We start from the raw sequence: 20,763 nt of genomic DNA, 5'->3' as shown, positions 1-20,763 counted from the left end.
GAAGCTCCCTGAAAGCGGGAGACAGGGGCACCTCACCCATGAGGCTCGTCAAGCCCAGCCCCAAAGTCTGCATATTATTACTGAGAACACTCCGGTAACAGTATTTAAAAATCTGAAAACAAAAGGTCTTCTAAAAAGACTTCAATACTTGACCAACTTTCAACCACTGAGTGGAAGCCTCTGGCCGTGGGCCCACAGGAGGGCGGCGAGAGGCCCAGCCTGCCCTGCTCTCAGGGTCCCTCCTCACCTCCGGGGCTGGCACGGCAAAGCGGGCAGGAGTCTGACAAGCAAGCACCCAACCCTGCACCTGAGCCCCCGTGGGCAAAGCACCCCCAAAGCGACAGGGAGGAGCAGGGTGCAAGGAGGAAGGAGATGAGCAGTGGGCTGTCCCGTCCGTAAGGATGGCCCGTGCCCGGACACCAGCTCTGGTCAGTGACACACAGGAACTACGCGGGGCTGGTCCAGACTGCGACAAGACACTCACCAACGGGATGTCTGATTCACAGGAAACATGTAAAGGCCAATTTGCCTCATGACCCAGCTACACACAGACAGGAGACATCCCACCACCCGTGGGCAGCAGGAGCCTGGCCCACCTGCACTGTCCACCCTCGCCAGTACACACAGCTCACCCACGGCGGCTGGAAAAAAGGCCACCGTGGCTCCCGAGGTGGGGCCTCCCCTGCAGGCGGCACTCAGACCTCTCCCACTGCCTCTGTCCTCCCGCCCCTCCTAGCCCCAGACCATCCAGGCCCACCTCTGAGCAGCAACACTGGCAAAGCATCCCCGTCCACACAGCTCCGGCAGCCCAGGAGGCAACGCCCCCTGCATGGAATGCAGGCCCCGGGGTCAGGACGGCAAGCCTGTCCGCCTCAAGGTCCCTGACAAGCAGGCCTGGTGGGCAATGCTCAGGTAGTCCCTGACCCTGCCTCTTCCTCCCCAGAGTTCAGGCACCACCTTGGAATTCTGTTTTGTCCACGGCATCATTCCTCTCAGGTGCTGCCTCGCCTACTGAGCCTTCTGCACGGGGTTCCCCCAGCTCCCGCAGCCCGACTTCTGTCCAAGTCCCACTTGTCCCCTGGTACCGCCTGCCAAGTCCTCATCACACACTCACCGTCAGCCCGAACCTGCCTCCAGGTTCACCTCTCACCTCTTCCAACCAGAGCTCAGATCAGGGTCTCCCACACATCACCTGCCTCTGGCCATTCTCCACCAGGCCCACCATGCGTCCGAGCCTGTCACCCTCACCTCAGCACAAATCGTTCAGGGACAAAGGCCACACCTCCCAGCCAGGGCTGACCAGTGAGGGGTTCAGAGCATAGCGGCACGATGATGCCAGCGAGCACCGAGGCACCATGGGCCGTGCTTCTGGAAGCTGGCTCATGCCACATGTGGGCTGGGCAAGGACTGCATCGCTGTTCCCAAGAGCCAGGCTCCTCTGCACACCCCCCTGAGCACCCATGGGCAATGGCAACACCAGGTAGCCCTCAGCAGTGCATGAGACACTGATTTTTGACGTGTGTATGTGCATAAAATTACCTCTACATTCACTTACTAATTGTCTAAAACTTGTGTCAACACTCACCTGAGGCACCTTACAAGTGAGTCTGTGACCAGAATCGTGTTCAGTGTTAGTTTATTCTAGGCAAATGCGTTACCCAGGCCTAACAATGCAAGAAGATACTCCGTTTGCAGTTTTTAGTATTTCTGCCTCTAAATCTACAGGAAGCTGTAGGAATGAAGCAGACATACCTGTCTTCCCACATTCTCCTGGAAAGCAGCCTAAGGAACAGAAGAACAAACAGCAGGGTAAGCGAACCTTGCCCTTTGCTAAACATCAGGGACAGACTCACAACAAATGACCCGTGGCTTTATTTTTCCCGTAAGAGTCCTCATTGGTGGCTGATCAGAGCCTCCGGGGCGGTTTGTCCTGCCTGTACATCCTGGTGCTCTTCAAAACCACAGTTTAGCCTTAGCCGGCTGGGTTCAGTGGAGAGAGCATTAGCCTGCAAACTGGGTCCCAGGTTCAATTCCGGTCAGGGACACATGCCTGGGTTGTGGGCTGAATCCCCAGTGGGGGACGGTGTGCAGGAGGCAGCCAACCAATGATTCTCTCTCATCATTGATGTTTCTCTCTCTCTCTCTCTCTCTCTCTCTCTCTCCCTCCCTCCCTCCTCCCCTCCCTCCCTCTCTGAAATCAATAAAAATATAAAACACACACAATTTAACGTTTCAAGTTATAAAAATGAAACACAGCCTGAAAAGTGACCTCTGGAAGCTAATGCTAGGCCTGAACCAATGCATTAGTGAAGGCCTCAGATGTAAAAAATGGGGATAGAGACAAAGCAATTGGTTAAACAAAAGCCAAATCCAGGGTTGTAAGGATCAGAGCCTTCGGCTGTGCCCGCCACCTCTTGACGCAGAGGGGACCAGACCCAGGAACCAGTGACCTCAAGAACCACTGCCCGGGAGCAGGGAGACCATCACACAGAACACGGATGTGAACACATACAGGCGCCACCAGGCCGGATGCATCCGTATCTGGGGACGTAGCTTCGTGGAAAGAGATTTTATCCCCAGAAATCAGGTCTCGACCCCACGTTTCCAGTGAGCTTCGCACAGAGCAGTGAATTTCGCTACCTCGGCTCTGCATCTGCTGGTGCACAGGGTGCACTTCCATGCTCCGTGCAGGACTTCCCGGTACCTTGTTAAATTGCGACTTTAACTTGAAATCATGATTTCTGTGGTTTCATTCCACCTCTTCTCCAAGGTTCACAACGATACCAGAGCCCTGACTGCCTCTAGGCCCACCCTCCCCTCCCGCCTGGTCTGACAGCCACCCGGGCCGGAAACCCTAACCCTGACTGCCAACACAGGAACCGTGAGCGTGGCTGCCAGGCCAGCCTCGCACAGCAGCACAGGCCAGAGCCCCGCACGCAGGGAAAGGAACGAGAGGGGGGACTTACAGAGGCGGCCCTCCTGCAGTTCACGTTCCGGTCGAACACCGTGGCAATGACCAGCGCGCTGTGGGAAAGGGATAAACAGCTGATTAAAAGGAAACCTGCGGAGACTCAGATCCCACGACACTAACTGGGAACCCTGCCTTTCGTTCGCTGTCCGTGACTCAGGCTCACCGCAGCTGCCGCCATATGTGCGCCGAGGGTGGCTGACCCTGATCGGAATGAGAGCACCAGGGAGTGCGCACCTGAGCACAGGCCCGGGCAGCCACGGAAGCCACGGAAGCAGGGCTCCCGGAAGAGGCGTGGGGGAGGGGAGGCGGCACGGCCCACGGTGACACACAGGGAGGCGGCTGCAGGAGCCAGCCCTATGCCCTCCCAGGAGCAGACAGGCCAAGGGCAGAAACAGCTCTGGGGTCACAAGAGCCCTACAGGTGGCAGGTCCCCCAAACCACACCCCGCTCTCAAGGCTTCCTTTACATCCCTTCCGAGGGTCATCGCCTGTCATCCTTATGGACTGACTAGGACTCACCTGACTGTGGCAACAACAGAAAACAACTGACTGAGGCGGGCTGCAAAGCATGACTTGAAATCTCAGGTGATAGAACTGTTCTGTTGGTACTGTGGTTTGGAACCCAACTTTATCAATCTGTCAAAACCCGAAGAACTGTACGTGACAAGGTGACCAATCCGAACGTGAGGACCGGGAGGGCCTGTGGGCTGGAGGGGCCACAGAACACAGTGCACAGACTCTTCCTCGGTGCTGTGAAGCGACTGCACAGGAAGCACCGCAGAGAACGGGGCCACGGCGTATGGCGGGCGGGGCGGGAGGTGTCCCTGCGAACACAGGGCCTTCGAGCTCTACTCCTGGATGCGTATCGAAAGGCGTTCTCCGCTAAGATAACACAGACTCTTGACAGTGGCTGGTTCCAGGTATGGGCCAAGAAAGAAAGATAAGCCTGGAGGAAGTAGGAAAATATTCTAAAAGTACAGGTGCTGGTGAGGCCGCAGCCAGCAACCGAAGCAGATCCCAGCGGCCAGAGGTGGAGCAGCTGAGCAACAAAAGGAGCAGCAGCTTTACATGAAAATCCCAATAATAGAAGTGCCAGCGCCCACAGGACAAAGCGAGCCCCGAAGCACCCGAATTCAGAGGGAGCAGACACCTTCTCCGAGTAGGAGAAGGGGAAGAGACGCGCTGTGACCACGGCGGCACCTGGCCCGGCAAAACCACCCACGGGCGTGAAAACGGGTGACGCCCACGGAGAAAGGGCACAGCCGTGTAGTCTTCAACATTTGCTACTTAGAAAGGAAACAACGTGGTAACTGCAGACCCACCGCAACGGGGGTCAAGGCCAGCACCCCCATATAAGCCCCAAATGTGGCCGAGCAGCACACCAAGTACCGGCCGCAGTTTGGCCAACAGTGACCCCGGGCTCTGTCCTCGGTGTTGCTACGTGAGGGGTTATCATCAGGGAAGCTGGCAGAGGGCTGGTGGACTAATGTAACAATACCACTTTAAAACCCAGCTTTTGCCTGGCTGGTGTAGCCAAGAGGTCCTGGGTTCGATTCCCAGTCAGGGCACACGCCTGGGTTGCAGGCTTGATCCCCAATGGGGCCATACAGGAAGCAACCAATCGAGGCCTCTCTCTCATCGGTGCTTCTATCTCCCTCTCTAAAAATCAATAAAAACATGGTTTAAAAAAAAGAAAAGAAAAAAGAAACTCACACTGCTTTTAACCACTATAGACTCTTAAGTTAATTCAACCAATCAACTGTGTATAATATGTACCTATGAAATGTAACTGGTTTTTAATATTGTTTTGATTTGGACTAAATTGAGAAAACCACTCTAATTTCACTTTGAGAACAAAGCTGGCTTCCCTAGAAATACTGGTAAGTTTCCAACAGAACCAGGTATGACCACCCTGGTTAGTGTGAGGGTGGAAGCTCCCACAGGCTCCCTTGTCCAGTGCAGCTCCCCTCGGCAAGGAGGGCCACATGTGAGCCACACACTTGGCCTCAGTCTCAGAGGCCACGTGGAGAGCGGCCTGGGAGCCGGCTGCCAGGGCTGAAACGCCTCTCAGGCGTCTTCCCAGTTTGCTTTTGCTTCAGGGGTTCAGGCGATACTTCACCAGGATTTCCCAACAAGAGAAATGGTCTGTGTCAAACAGAAAGGGACTTTCTTTCCCGTCCGAGGGGGGGAGGGGCGCGCGGATGGAAGCTGCACGCCCAAACCTGCCTGCGTCCCAGGCACCTGGTTTTGATTGGCAGATTACAGCAAGGGGCATATCTCACCCCAGTCAATCTGTGTTAGTTTATATAATGTTTTACAGGAATAAAAAGCAAAATACACTGTTGTTATCTTAAATAATAGTAATCCGATAATTTTAGATTTCAAAAAAATTTTAAATATCAAGCCAGCAATGATGTATCCACATTGTTTTAAAGTTGCAAATCAAGTTAAAATGCCAGACCTGCCTAAGGCCGAGATAGTCTGAAAAAGTAAAGCTCCCAGCACCAGACTTTCCACGTTGCTGTAAGTCACAGCAGAGCCAAAACGAAGGCCAAGGATGTTGACCAGGTGAGGGGCACTCTGACCTGTAATCAGCACCGAACTTTTCTTGAAAAACAAAAGGGTTATCTTCCTTCTGGAAGCCGGCCAGGGCCCCGAGAAGGTCGCAGGGAGAACAAGACGTGGCTCTGAGCTACGCAAGCCATTTCCTGATTTCTCAGGACAAGCTTGCCCTCGAGGAAGAGATCTGGGAGCCAATCCCCAGGGCTCGCCCAGGACAGGGCGGGGCTGCAGGCTGATGTCAGCAGCTCCCTTTACAACAGTTTCAGGTGAGGAAATCGCTGGAAGGTGAGGCCCGCCTGCTGGCCGGCAGCAGCGCCTTTTCTTTCCTTCTCGCCAATTAGCTTCTGGATCAGAGACAAAGCACAGCCATTCTGCACCATTTCAATGTTACGGGTTTCCTTGTTCCTAAATTACAGTGGGCTTTTCTCATGAAACCCTGTTTACTTTCCACCAAAAAAAAATTGCTCATCTCTTCACCTGTCTGTGTCTAATCTCAGGAAATACAGATTTTCAGAAGCAGCTCAAACTCATTCAAAACAATTAAATTTGCTTGAAAACTTGCTTTGTGACATAAACAGCAAGCTCCTTAGAAAGTGGGCAGCTGAACCCTGCACTTGTCCCGACCTTCCAGGGGTGTAAAGAGGCGGCCAGGCCTCTGACCTGTCACCACATGGTGCCTTTCAGCCTAGTCAGTCTGACCTCTGACCTCTAACCATGTGGCCTTTTGGTCCAGTCAGTCTGACCTCTGACCTCTCACCACATCCAATCCTACTGTCTCCCTGTTATTGCTGCCCCGATTCTTTTTATCAGACATTCCCACTTCATTTACAGAATTAGTACATTTTAATCTCCAATGCCAACTTCTGCAGGAAGAGTTTGTGAAAGTCTGGTTAAAGATATCAACATTTCCCAGTGCCAGGACTAATGGGCTTAAAAGCTGACAATTAAAATGTGGCCACTTATTACAAAGCAAAGGAGGCAGATCTCAAAAGACACACCCCAACCGATACTCCTGGGCAGGCAAAGAGGTGCGGGCCAGCAGCATCCTCCGGGCTCACCTGGCACAGTGACTCACCTGCAGCCCTCCCACCTCACGCCTGTCTAGATGGACCAGGAAGAGCTAGAGCACAGGCTCCTCCCTCAGAACCTGCCAAACTGGCCCGAAAGCCCGAGGGGCGTGGCTCCCAGAGGCACATTCAGTGATCCAGGACAGGGAAAGGGGACGAAACTCCACACGCCCACCAGGGCCTGTGCTAATTAGGAGAAATTAGAAAGGCTGAGCAGGAGTTGGGGAGTCCCTGCCGGCAGATGGCTCCCTGTGCGATGCCGTGCACACTCACTATCGATGCCTGGGGCATGCCCAGGAAGTCAGGAAAGTAACCTCCCCTGAGATCAAAGTGCCCAAGTGCAACCACAGGAGTTTCTGCAGAGGACGCTGGCCACCAGCTCAGCAAATGCTCCCTTCTCATGTGGAGCGAGAGAGTCTCAGCTCAGAACGGTGAGTGTTCTGAACACCCACCCATCTCAGTCCAGACACAGTGGGGGACGGGGAGTCCTGTGGGGTTCATTTGGAGGACCCTCAGGGCCCCCAGAGGGCAGGCCTGGCTCCACCCATTTAGCTACAGCAGATCTACAAGGTCGCCTTCACTCAGACACGAGCAGACCCCGCTGGCCGCCCCCCTGGCCACACGGACCAGTCACGGCTCTTCCGTCCAGTCCCACCATGAGCCATGCCCAGAAAGCTGGCAGCTCAGTGGGCCCCAAATCGGTCTTTCCTTTTCTGAATAACAGAGGGTGGCCCTGGGGTACACTGTGCCAGCACCTCAGCCTCCATGACAACCAGGTCCCCTGTGCGGTGACACACACTCCACTTCAACCTTGTGCTCGGCTCTGGCCCCTCAGGCTGCTGTGCAGGCCTCGCCCAGGCATGGGTCCAAGGTCCACAGGGCATGGATCCGCCCACACCAAATCCAGCTAGCAACACCGACTCTCACGCCCATGTCATGCTCAGGCCAGGCTTAAGCACAGCAACTCTTGAGACTGGTTTTCATGGTATAAAGTCGCTGCTGATTAGCGTGGGGACTAGTTCTAAAGTCTCAGAAAGCACCAGTCACTAGCTTGTGGCTAGAAGAGCCGCCTCTGTTCCAAGAGCCAGGGACCGGGCAGGAAGAGGCCCTGTCCGTCCCACAGGCCCTGTGGGGACGGGAGGGCGGGACATTCGTGTGTCACTGCTGTGCGTGGTGGCCGACACTCGTCCCTGCAGTGCGGTGGGTAAGCAGAGAGGCGGGTGCCTGGCGGCCACCCACCCCCTGCCCAGCCCTCCCACCGTCCCCACAGAGTGCAGCCTCACCGCATTCCAATTTCCTCGCCCAACCCTCAGCCTTCAGCCCTGATCAGCCGAGGGGGGCCCAGGAGAAAGATTCCTGCAAGCTCACCACGCGGACCAATGAAAAGAAGTGCAGGGCCGTTCTCTCTGGGAACTGGGATGGCTCAGGAGCCAGAACCCTTTCCGTGGTGTGACCGTGCCTCACTCAGCACCTGCCAGCGGCCCCCTCTGGGGGGGTGTCCTCGGTGCGGTGGGCACGACCACAGCGCCCACCAACAGGGAGGAGCCTGGCTGTCCTGTGCCGGCTGAGGTAAGCCCTGCCTTGCTCTGCTTTCATTTCCTAGTTTCGGAAGCCACTTCCAAAAGGTGAGCAGCAGGAGCCGGAGCAGAGTGCCTTCCCTGCTGCAGCAGGTTAACAGCAGCAAAGTCCTGCTTACAGAGCAGACGGATCACGGAGCTGCTGGCCGAGGAGCAGCCTCAGCCTCACGGACGAGTGAGGGACGAGGGGCAGGCAGCCTGGCCTCCGCCACGCTGGGCCTCCTGCCTGCTGGCCAGTGGTCACCAGGACCAGGGCCTCCTAAGACCACTGCGCTGTCACTCTGCCCTTCCCTCAAGGAGGAGAGGAGGAATCAGACATCTTTACAACTTCCAGGAAGTTCCTTCAACTTTATCAGAATTCCCAGGCTGTCCTGCAGGCTTTGCTTTGATAGGAGCCAAGATCAAGAGATTCAGGCCAGAGGCACTTCCTGGGCAGTAAACAGCCTGTGGTCCCTCTCCTGACCTCAGAAAAGGTGAGCAGGAGGAGGCTCTGAGCCACGGAGGGACTACTGACCACAGGCTGCTCACCAGGCGGTACCGCCCGTCCCTGGAGCAGCCGGCTGGAGGGCGGGGAGCAGGCCCCCGGGATCTCACACTCTCTCCGGGCCTCAGGCACAGATCTGGGGGGATGGAAGAGGGGGAGCGCCTAAGAACTATGGGAGGATCATTCTGAAACCCATTTCCTAGTCCAATCATCAGCTGACTGTCACCCACCATGACAAATGCCGAGGCTGCCACCATGCTGGGCACCCTCCTCTGGCCACTTCATACACAGCAACCACAAAGGCCAGACGTATTCACGCCCAAAAATGCAGTAACAAAGCAGAGTACAAAAATTAACTAAAAATCTCACTATACTGGGACACATTTGTTTTGCATTTTTTCCCAAACAAAAATATAGCAGATCTGCCAAAACCGGTTTGGCTCAGTGGATAGAGTCGGCCTGCGAACTGAAGGGTCCCAGGTTCGATTCCAGTCAAGGGCACATACCTTTGCTGCGGGCACATCCCCAGTGGGGGGTATGCAGGAGGCAGCCGATCGATGATTCTCTCTCATCAATGTTTCTAACTCTCTATCCCTCTCTCTTCCTCTCTGTAAAAAAATCAATAAAAACATATTTTAAAAAATATATAGAGCAGATCTTAAAAGTGGGACATAACAGCAAGGGCACGCAGATGCCTTAAGGGCTCCGCTGGGGACACACACCGAAAACCCAGGGCCACGTTGCCACAGCATCTGATGGGGCCACCAGCCTGCTAGTGAACATACACCTCCAAGAAACCAGAGAACATACATCTCCCCATCTCCCAAAGCCACGCTGACGAGTGCTCTTTTCGTTCAGAAGGTGTCGATGAAGAAGATGCTAGTCAATCTGTGACCAGTGGATATGCAAGTGCGAGTCCACAAGAATGAGGGGACCGGGCAGGGAGTCCCGCCCTCCACAGCAGGGCTGCCACCCGAAGGCTGGACTCCTTCGAGGTGAAGGCTGACCACTGACGTTCTTTTGGCAGAGCACGCAAATGCTTAGATGCCAACCCACCTGCTCAGTTTCCCTCCTGTTTCCTCCCACTCTCCCAGATGCCCAGTCCCTTCATCTAAGGACCTGCTAGCCACAGGCCAGCCGAAGCTTCTAGAACATTCCTCCTAACACCCTGCCTGAGCTGTTTACCCGCGAAACAGGACCCTGAGCTGCTTCTTTGGAACAGGCCTCCTTTCAGACCGTCGTCAGCTCCCGCGGGGCTGCGCTGTGCTGGCTGCTCCTTGAGCGCCACTGAGGGCTCCGTCTGAGGCGAAAGCAGAGGCAGCGCTGGCCGCCACGACTCCTAACAGTCTCACCTTGAAATCTCGGCCACGAAGGGCTTCAGCTCCTGAGGCTCATAGGCACGTGCGAAGGCCCAGCACACATAGCAGGCGGCGTCCCTGACGTTGTCACCCACACTGCAGGCACCCCGCTTCTCCTCGTAGGTCAGCGCCCTCAGGATCACAGGAACCACTGGGCAGAGAAGACAAGCTGAATGAGACCAGGGAGGCAGCACATGTGGTTTTAAAGAAATGGCGTCTATTTTGATCACACGACTGTCAGCCCCTCAGCACCAAACAGGCAGGCAGAACCAATATGCGCAGTCAACCCCAAGGTCATTCGGTAAAAGTGATGACCTCGTCAGAAACGAAACATGCAGAAGGAAAACAGAAGTCCACCAGCTCAAATCAGGTGAACAAGTTTTTTAAAGTTGCCTAAAGCCCCAGCCTTGGCTCAGTGGATAGGGCGTTGGACTGTGGACTGGGAAGGTCCTCGGTTTGATTCCGGTCAAGGGCACATGCTCGGGTTGCGGGCTCAATCCGAGTGGGGGGCATGCAGGAGGCAGCCAGAGACTGGGAGGCTCAAAAGGAGAACTGCTGAGGGTGCGGGAAGACAGGCCTGCAATTCACAGGGGACCCAGCCTGGGAGTCTTGTCAAGGGGCCCATAAAAAAAACACCTATAAGTGTTTTTTTAAGTGTGGGCAGAAGCAGCTGCCCAATGAGCAGCCCTGGGGAGAGGAGAACCCCATCACACAGGTGCACTGCCTCTGCTCAGAGGAGCCTCACGATCAGAACTGAAAGGATAGTAAGTCCACCCACTGTGACCTCCATGATTCCAGGTAACTTGACAGACAAGCTACATGCGTTTAATGGTCTGAAATAGCTGATGTTTACGATAATTTGAAATACATAACAGATTATCCTGGTTCCATTACAAAATGTCTAAATGAGTAATTTACTATAACAGGTGATTTTTTTATATAAAGATATGAATTTTCAGACATGTGGTGAGAGTAATTAAATATTTAAAAGGGCTAAAACTTTTCAAGTACCTAGAAAGGTTTTGCTTATTAGAGACATATAAATTACTTAAAAATATCACATTCATGTATTAGGTTTTTAAAGTATAAAGAAATGTAATTAATTTTATAAGTGAACCAAACTATTTTAAAGCCTTTTAAAATAATTATAATTATTAAGTATAACAGAAAAAGCTTACATAAACAATGTAATTTAAAAAATCAAACACAATGTTAAATTTTTTTTAGGTGACACTTAATGGAATTTTCTGAAAGACCACACTGAAAGTCCCACTTTACTGACTGAAACAGACAAGGGTGCTGCCACAAAAGGCGCGGACAGCTGGCACTAGTGGGTAGAAAAATGAGGAGAGGAGAGTGGGTCCCAGGAGATGGAGATCGTGTCTGGGCCAACATGCTTCTGGTCAGCATCTGAGCCCGTGGCGCTGAAAGGTCAGACCTCGGAAGGGAGAAGGACACGCCCATGCCCCGCGCCCCTCGGGATGAGAGGCACGGGAGGGTGAGCTACCCGTGCACACAGCCACAGCATGCGTGTTCTGCAGTGTCACACCCGGCCAAGCTGCCAGCAGGCCTCCCACACGGGCCACCACAGAAGCCCGCCAGGCAGCTCTCGCACGTGAGAGGGTAATGGTCCCAGCACAAGAGGCGAGCGAGACCAAGCCCTCAACAAAGGAAACGAAGGCGCAGCTCAGCAGCCAGCGGGGAGGCCCTGGGACGGTCAGGCAGCACGTCACCGCCGGCCCCCAGGGTGCCGGTGTGCACGTCCTTGTCCCTCCAAGCACCTTGGCCGGCACTGCGAGCCCCTCGTCGCACAAGGCTCCCGCTGTGCCGCCCAGCGGCCTGAGAACGGCACCCCCGTGAGACGTTAAGAAAACTAAAGCATCAACTATTCGCACGTGCATCTATCACCACAGAAATTATCTTCCAGGGAAATGGATCTAAAAACAGTCTTAGGTTAAAAAAAAAAAAAATCAGAGGAGACAAGGCAGGACTGTGAATATTATCCACAAGTAACCCTTCTGCCTTTCTGTATCCAAGGATATTTGCTTCTAATTAAATAGCAAGAAAAAGTGGATTTGATTCTGTATAGTTTACTTTATGTACATGTGACAATTTTTTCTCATAAGATTGTAAATGTTCACAAAATTTACTTTAAATTGCATTTTAAAAGCTCTCCGCATGAAAGAACACCCCTCGCTCCCGGCCACTGGCCATGTCCACCTTCTCAACACGAAGCTCACAATCACGGCTCCTGCCAAACAGGGCAAGAGGCCCCGCCGCTGCAGATGAAGTAGTTACATCTGTTAGTGACTTTCCAACGACTGTCTAAGCTGTGCCACATCTGAAATGCTTAAACGTGGCCTTCCATTGTTTTACCTGGAATGGCTCCGAGTGTTGCTCATACTTTCTGTGCTAATACAGGATGGCCCGTCCATGGCCGATGAGTGTCAAAACTAACAGGCTGTGGCACCTTTATGAGAAAAGCATAACATAAACGTGGTGTCGCTGCCATACCAGATTCCCTAATCTGTCACCTGAACACAGCCGCCGACAGCTCTGGGTAAGACCAGGCAGCAATTGCATAGCCAGAGGGAAAGCTGGCTGCTGGCTGCTGACTGCTGAGTCCCAATTTATCGGTCCACCAGACAAAATCAATTTCAAAACAGACAACTATGAATGACAGCAGTCAGAACCTCCACGGCCACTTCGTGCAGACACATTGAGGGATGCTCGGAGCCACCTGGAAGGCCACTTCTGTGTGGACAGAGCCCCACCCTCACCTGCTTACCCCCCCCCAAGGTCACTGAGCTGCTGGGGGAGCCCTGCCATCGCACCCCCACGGTCTGACCCCTATTTGGAAGCCCAAGTGTCTGATCCCAATCAAAGTGAGACTGTTCCTAAAGTGACATTTTGTTGGCTGGGAAGGTCGTCAGCAATGAGGACAAGACACAGACGGCGGACTTGTGTTCCACTAATGGTCAACAGCCTCATACCGACAGGCCTTCGTGAGGTTTGATTGGCATTTACTTTTGGGAAAACTGACAGCCTAGTAAAGTCTAACCATAGGTTCACCTGGCCCACTTCTCAGTTTCAAGTTGTGGGAGAGCTAGGAGCTCTGACATGAGCCAAACCAGTGGGGGGAGGGGGGCGCTGTGCTTTCTGTGTAACCAGGGAAGCCCAACTTTCTCCTGGCACCCAAACACGCCGCTGGATTGTCTTCGGGCAGCTGCCAGCCCACTGACAATGTGAAGTTGCTGGATTTCTCTGTGTCCTCCTGCAGAACGGACTCAGAGAAATAAAGACCCGCCTGGCCTCAGGAGCCTCCCTGCCAGTACCACCCACACCTGGCAGAGCCCCTGCTGCCTGCATTCCATCCTCAGCACAGCCTTCAGCATCTATCCTGTCACCTTCTACTCAGACCTCTGTCGGCCCCTCGCAGTGCCTGCAACATCGGTGACTGCACTCATGTGCAGAGAAGTGGCTACCAGCGCTCCAGAGGCTCTGCGGCCGGACGGGGTCTGACAGGGAAGCAGAGCCATCACCGGGTGGCAGTGGGAACCTTTTCTTCGGGTGTCACTAGAAAGAAATCTGATTTGCAGAAAGTAAAACCGCTGAGAAGGAGAGAAAGCAAGATGATAGATTTCTTAGACAAGAAAATTTAAAATGAGCCTATCAGCTCCAATTAATCCCAAGAGGATAGTAAGGCCTGTGACTGGGCTGGGGGTGGGAGGGTGAAAGGTTGGGTCGGGTCTGCTTCTGCCACCCCCACCCCAGGGCTCGTGGCTGCCAGCTGACCATCAGCCCTTCTCCAGACTCTTCTGGGTGAAAGAACACCCTGGGCTTCCCGCTCAGACATCTAGGACCCGGAGGACAAGGGAGAGACCGCTCAGTGGCCACACTTTGGAGGAGAGGAGGCAATAGATGGAGTAGAAAGTCTTTGCCCTACAATTTAACAAAAAGTCATTATCAGAGAAAAAAAATTCAAAGACAACTCTTTCCAGATTCAACAGGTTTAAAATAAGGAAACTCCTCAATAGCTTTGAACAAAAAACCTTTCTCATGGTTCCAATTACACACTGCCAATGCATGTCAAATATATAAGATTCCCCAGAGGGCTTCCTTTTGGCAACCCAGACTCTAGCAATATAATTTAAACACCCTCCTCTCCAGACAGCATGTCATTTGTCTACCAACTGCCTAAGGGCACAGCAGCCTCCAGGTGAAAGAAACGACTTAACCCTCCAAGTGCAGGCTTACAGCACGCACACCCTGGGGACAGAGTGGGCCAGGAGGAACCCAGGCGTTCTTTGTGGTGTACGAATACCTGTCCCTAAAAAAGTCATCACACAGCCACACAAAGTTATGTCTTGATAAGCCATAAACTATATTAATTTAAAAACAAACTTATCACATAAGGTAGGGGTGTCGAACTCAATCAGAGAAGGGGCCAAAATCTAAAATCCAGCCTAAATCGCGGGCCGAATGGTTTACTGAACAGTCATAAACTGTCATTGTGATGGAAACGCAGCGGAGTGCAGTGATGACAGCGCAGTGCGGGCCACATTGCAAGGCCTGGCGGGACGGATTTGGCCCGCGGGCCTTGTGTTTGACACATGTGACATAAGGCATTCACTAAACTGGGCCTGTGTCTTGAACTGCATTGGGTAATTTTCCCAGGATGCACTGAGCCTCATCTACTGGGATGCACTAGAATGATACCTCCCAGGGTGCAGTAGGACAGCATCTCTCAGGGTGCACAGGATGACACCTCCCAGGGCGCACAGGATGCCATATCCCAAGATGCATGGAGCCCCTTCCCCATGGAAACCTCTGAGTCACTTCAGCACTCAGACCCAGAGCCTGCCCGCCCAGACGGAGCCTAGGAAAGCCCCAGCTTTTGGGAAGCGGGTGTGGCCATCACCATAGAACTTCTGTTTCGGCCACCAGTACAAATAGCCATCATACCTTCCTCAAAAATGCAGTCCAACTTGCTCAGAAAAAAAGCCAGTGCTGAAACTGCTAGGGGACAAGAGGAAATGATAGACAGAATATCTGATTCCATAAACATTCAGCTTCCCGTTCCCACAGGACACTTCTGAGAACTTGCCCCAGAGGCCCTCTGCATGCGGGGTGCGAGGATGACCCGCCCTCGGGAGGTGTGGGGCCCCAGCCCGCCAACCCTGGGCTGCCCTGGCCAGGCCCGTGTCCATCGCCCTGTGCTCCTGGGGCAGGCCCTGACCACAGCCTCACCTGTCTGTGCAGATAGGTCTCAGGGCCGGGCTGCGGCTGAGAGCCACGGCTCTTTGGTCAAGGGGCCAGGACGGGAGCTCTCTCACAAGTGCCCTGAAGATCACGTGAGTTCCCACCACATGCGGCACACGACGCAGGCTCAGTGGCACCGCTATGGCTACAATGCACAGCAGGTCAGGCAGAGCAGCCACTGGCCCTCACAGGAGGGCGGGGATCACAGGAGAGGAGGAAGCCACTGTTTCAGGACAGGAGCCACCATCCCCCCTGGCAGGACCTTCTGAAATTACTACGAAGCACGGCTGAGGCAAAGGACAAGAAGCACCGTTCCTCTGTGTGACCACGGCCTGGTGTCGAGGGCCGATCCTGCCACGCCGCCCGCCCAGCTCTCCGCTCCCCAGGGCCAGGGCCACAACTGAGCCTGAACCACGTCAGGTGGGGGAGGGGGGTCGGCGCACAAGGACAATAGTCAGGAAGCTGATAAGACTTAAGCTGAGCATCTCCGCTGAGCTCAGGCTGCTGTCGGTGTTTACGGAATTATTAACGTGTGCGGGAAGTGCGTCTGTAAAGTGGTGTTGGCTGGACGCCACATCTGATGGATGCCCAGCAAGGACAACGTCGCTGGTTCAGAGGTCAACATATCACACAGGTTTTATACTCTGCGCACAAACTGTATTTCATCGTGGAAGTCAGACCCCTTCACAGAACCTGGGAGGGTGCAGGGCAGCTCTCACCCTCTACCACTCGGTCAAAGAGGCCGCAGTGACGAGGCCCCTCGGGGATGATGAGTGACATCCGTGGGGCATCTCTTTCACTTTTAAGACTGCTCCCAAGGACAGATTCATTAAGATTGTCCCGGACTGAGGGCTGCGAGAGCCATGTGCGACGAGACGTTTCTGGGTTCCATCCTGCAGATCTTACAGTTCCTGTATGAGCCATCACTGCATGTGACTCAGCACCTTGGTCAGGCCCAGAAGCTGACAGCAACTGCATAACCTGGTGTCCCCCACCTCACCCACCTCCAGCATCAGGAAGCTCCACCTACTCTACCAGATCCTCAGCAATCCTTCTGGAGGAAACAGGACCCCAAGAACTGCATTCAGATGGCCCTGTGCTGGTTCCCAGGGCGCGTCAGGGATGATCGCATATCGCCTGCTTAGCAACAACCCTCAGGTGGAAAATGCAACCTTCAACCAACATGCTCCCTTTTCAGTTTTCTCAATCCTGAAACCTGACTTCAGACACTTTCTCCAAGGTCAGGGCATTCCACTCCTTGTAAGTCTGTCTGGAGGAAGTGGCAGCTGCGCCTGCGACCAGGCTCCCAACCGGAAGGAGGGCAGCCCATCGCTTCCTCCGGCCGGGACACAGCACCCACAGGAGTTGAGCATACTCTGCTGAGTCAGGGCTGTGCCTGAGCAGCTGTCACCCATCAGCAGCAGGTGACAAGAGCACCACAGCGCCTGGAGCGATGCCACCAAACAGCCCCACTCTCCCCGATGGGCCCTGGCTCATTAAATTCAAAGGAACGCCACTGGTACCCACCAGGGGAAGCTGTCACATGGAGATTCCAGCTCTCATGAGAGCTGACCCAGCCCACGATGTCACCGACACCTCGTCCAGGCGCCGAGGTTCAAGGCAACACCCACTGCGTAGCTGAGCCGGGGACTCGGGACCCAAGAGCCCTCACAACAAAACAAAGGGATGTAGGAGGCGACCTCGAAGGAGAGAGCTGGTGCCCACAGAGGCCCCACAGCCACTGACAGTCCCTTCGAGGCCAGCGGCACCTCCTGGCTCTCTGTTGTCATGCTGGGGTGCTGGCTTCCCAGCAAGGCCCCCAGCCTGAGCCCATGTCTGTTAGTTTCGAGTCAAGGTTCTTTGCAAGTTAAATGCTCTTGTGATTCCCTCAAGGACCCACTTTCAGTGAGAGGAAAAAATGTGCTCTCACTCGGCTCGCTTTCCCTCTCTCTCCTATCCCAACTGGTAGACCACACAGGGACCAGCACTGTCCACTCTGTCCCTTGCCAGAGGCCAGTGGAGGGAAGGAACTGAGTGTGGAGAGGGGCACTCCGCCCTGCTCTGCTCAGCAACAGGCCGCTGGCATTTGAACCGCCCACAACTGATGACAGAATGGCCCAAGTACAACTTGAAAGAAGCGAAAATAAGCGATCAGGAGAATTAAAGGCTTAACCAGGAAGTCAGGGACCAGTTCTGCCACTGACTCACGGCCTTGGATTCCGAGCCACAGTGCCCAGGCTCCACTGGCCCCACGACTGTCGCCACACAACACAGTTTCAGAGCTGGCAGGCCTGGAGGATCGGGCCATTCAAGACCCCCTCACTGAGCAGAGGGTCCTGGACCCTGACCCACAGAATGTGCAAAGCCCAAGAGGACTGCCGAAGGCCAGAGGGTCAGCAGGACGGAACACAAATGTGCAGGTGACAGGCCACCGGCGTTTGGCAATGACAAGCCTGCCACTGCGTTTAGTCAAGTTCACCAGCCACTTGTGAGCCTCTCCTGGTCCCCGGAGAGATGGGCCACAGACAGCCAGGGCAGGTGAGCGTGGCAGCATCTTCTGATCCGAGCCTGTCACGGCCACACTCTCTGCAGTCAACCCCAGCTACTGACCTCACCCTCAGGCTTGGCCATGCCTGGCAGGGGTCGCACAGGGTGGGGGCAGAGCTTGGCCTCCTCCTCCCTCCGTCCAGAAAACAGCTAGCCCCCCACACACACACTTCTAACTCCCCCTTTCGCACCTACAGCCCTTAGGAGAGTTTGCCCCCTCTGTCCCCCCCCCCCCCGCCCCCGTCCCTGAATGGCTCTGAATGAGCTCTGGGACCCACTTCAGGGCGGACGAGCTCTTCATCGCACCCAAAGGGAGCAGCTTCCGAGCCTCCGTGTTTTCCCACGGTGTGACGCTGGGCCCTTCCCAGGACCCTGCCACAGGCTCCCTCCCCAGAGCCGGGAGCTGGCGCTCAGCTCTGCCACAGTGGCGCTCAGAGGACGGGCGTGGGACTGAGGCAGGAATGCCTCTGTGCCAGGCGGCGGCTGAGGGAGTCACCTCCACACAAGCACGTCCACGCTAGGCAGCCTTTCCCCAGAGAGCACAGAAGCATGGGAACAAGTACAAGGAAGCCATGGCCACCGCACCACACACATGAAAAACCAGCCGTGCCTGCATCCACAGGGCACACCCGCCAACCAGGCGGCCCTGGGCCGTGGCGCTAGAGAAATGCTCACGAACCCGCATAGCAAACCGGAAATTCAAGTACGCGCTCCTGGGCCCTGCCTAGAAGGCCATCAGCCACACCGGCCTCCTGCACACGTCACACCCCAGTGGGCATGCTGCTAGCAATACAGACAGCACCAAGCTGGGGAAATGTAGAATGACACTTAGTAGGTTTCTTCCAGAAAGCAAGATTTCTCATTAAGGGTTCATAAAAAGACTTTCTATTGAAATAGCATAAATGCTATCAAAGTATCTAAAACAACAGAAAAAATTATGTGGACAGACGTTACTTCCTGAGCACACTGTGTATAACTAACACACACACAACTATATCACTATGTTCCTTACTGTCACAATCTTAGTTTTGACCCAAACTATGAATGTCATCTCTTAAAATAACAGATAAAACCATGTGACACAGGTTTCATATGGCTTTCATACATACACGCACAGTATAAATTCTAAACACTTATTACTTTGACATGTTTTATGTTTTTTCATTCAACTGTGAGTTCTTTCATAAAGAATCTTAATTTAATTAAAGAGAACCAAATACTTAAAAGCAAAAGAATTTGATACCCTTTGAAAACTCTCTAATGTATGTGTATATACCCATATACTCCTACCAAAAAAAAAAAATGTACACACATTTAAAAAAAATGAATGAAAAAGGAAGAATTACTAGAAATGACAATACAAATATGTTATCAAGAGAATAAAAAGTCAACCCACACAATGGGAGAAATTATTTGCAAATCATTTATCTGTTAAGGATCTGGAATCCAGGATATTCAAATCAACAACGAAAGACACAACCCAATTTAAAATGGGACGAAGGACTTGAACAGACATTTCTCCAAAGACAGATACAAACAGCCAACAAGCCCATGGAAACGCGCTCAACATTATCAATCGTTCGGGAAATGCAAACAAAGCCACAATGAGACACCTCTAGTTTAGGTGCAATCAAGAAAATGAAAAGAGCAGGTGCCACCGAGGATGTGGAGACTGGAGCCCAGGCACTGCACACTGCTGGTGGGGTGCGGGGTGTGGGATGGGGGTGCATGGGGTGTGGGATGTGGAGTGCGGGGTGCAGGGTGAAGAGCATGGGGTGCGAATTATGAGGTATGGGGTGTATGAGGTGGAGTGTGGGGTGTGGGTGCGTAGTGTGTGGGGTGTAGGGTGCGTGGGGTGGAGTGCAGGGTGCAGGGTTTAGCAGGGGTCCTCAAACTTTTTAAAGTGGGGGCCAGATCACGGTCCCTCAGAGAGCTGGAGGGCCGGACTATATGAACTACTAATTCCTACTGTAACACCTCAGCTGCGCTCACTGCCCAAAAAACATGGCGGGCCGGATCAGACTCCTTTGTGGGCCGCATGTGGCCCGCGGGCCGTAGTCTGAAGACCCCTGGAGAGTGTGGTGTGCGAATTATGAGGTATGGGGTGTATGGGGTGGAGTGTGAGGTGTGGAGTGCGTGGGGTGGAGTGTGGGGTGTGGGTGCGTAGTGTGTGGGGTGTAGGGTGCGTGGGGTGGAGTGCAGGGTGCATGGTGTGGAGTGCGGGGTGCGGGGTGTAGAGTGCGGGATGCGGGGTGTGGAGTGCGGGGTGCAGGGTGTAGAGTGCGGGGTACAGGGTGCGGGGTGCGGGGTGTAGAGTGCGGGGTGCAGGGTGTGGAGTGTGAGGTGGTGCGGCTGCTGAGGAAGTATGGTGGCTCTTCCACACGTCACACTGGTCCCACGAGATGCAGCATTCCACTCTGAGACACAGGCCCAGAGAGATGAAAACAAGGGTTCCAACCGAAAGCTGTTGCACATTCACAGCAGCTCTCCTCAGTGGCCAAATGTGGCAACAGCCCAGCTGTCCATCAGCAGTGAGCAGGGGAAAGTGGCCTACCCATACGGTGGGTGACATCATTCACCATAAAAAGGAACGGAGTTCGATACTGTGCTCAGTGAAAGAAGCCAAACAAAAGGGCCCGGCGCGCGGCCCACTCACAGGAAAGGTCCGGGAGAAGTGGCCCAGAAGCCCAGACGCAGGCGGTGGCCGTCGGGCTGACCGGGCTCTTCTTCGGTGATGACGTCTGGGAACTGGATGAAGTGACAGTTGTGCTACACTGTGAACGTACTAAATGCTACGGACCTGCTCACTCTAAAATGGTTAGCGTTCATTTGATGATGTGAATTTAACCTCAATCAAAACAACCAAATAAGAAATGACTTTTAGCCAGGACCGGTTTGGCTCAGTGGATAGAGCGTTGGCCTTCGGACTGAAAGGT

General features: G+C 54.0%; 1 protein-coding gene across 5 annotated transcripts in view; it reads right to left on the bottom strand.

Annotated features, from left to right (window-relative positions):
* The window catches only part of TBCD (tubulin folding cofactor D), a 97,422-nt gene that overhangs the window by 33,308 nt on the left and 43,351 nt on the right, over positions 1-20,763 (bottom strand). For 3 of the 5 annotated variants that reach the window (XR_006739905.1, XM_045572244.1, XM_045572245.1), the window contains exons 14-16: positions 10,013-10,187; positions 2,967-3,024; positions 1,753-1,782 (exon numbers count right to left, since the gene is read on the bottom strand). Coding sequence is in view for 4 of the 5 variants with exons in the window: in XM_045572244.1 (XP_045428200.1) it covers positions 1,753-1,782; positions 2,967-3,024; positions 10,013-10,187 (263 nt within the window). In the remaining variant the exon portion in view is untranslated. The remainder of the gene's footprint in view (positions 1-1,752; positions 1,783-2,966; positions 3,025-10,012; positions 10,188-20,763) is intronic. The other 2 variants (XM_036412189.2, XM_045572246.1) reach the window with 1 other exon arrangement.

This window comes from Pipistrellus kuhlii, unplaced genomic scaffold (genome assembly GCF_014108245.1).
Source record: "Pipistrellus kuhlii isolate mPipKuh1 unplaced genomic scaffold, mPipKuh1.p scaffold_m20_p_44, whole genome shotgun sequence".
Lineage (NCBI taxonomy): Eukaryota > Metazoa > Chordata > Mammalia > Chiroptera > Vespertilionidae > Pipistrellus > Pipistrellus kuhlii.
Note: the sequence above shows the minus strand (reverse complement) of the source record. Positions and strands in the feature narration are given on the sequence as shown.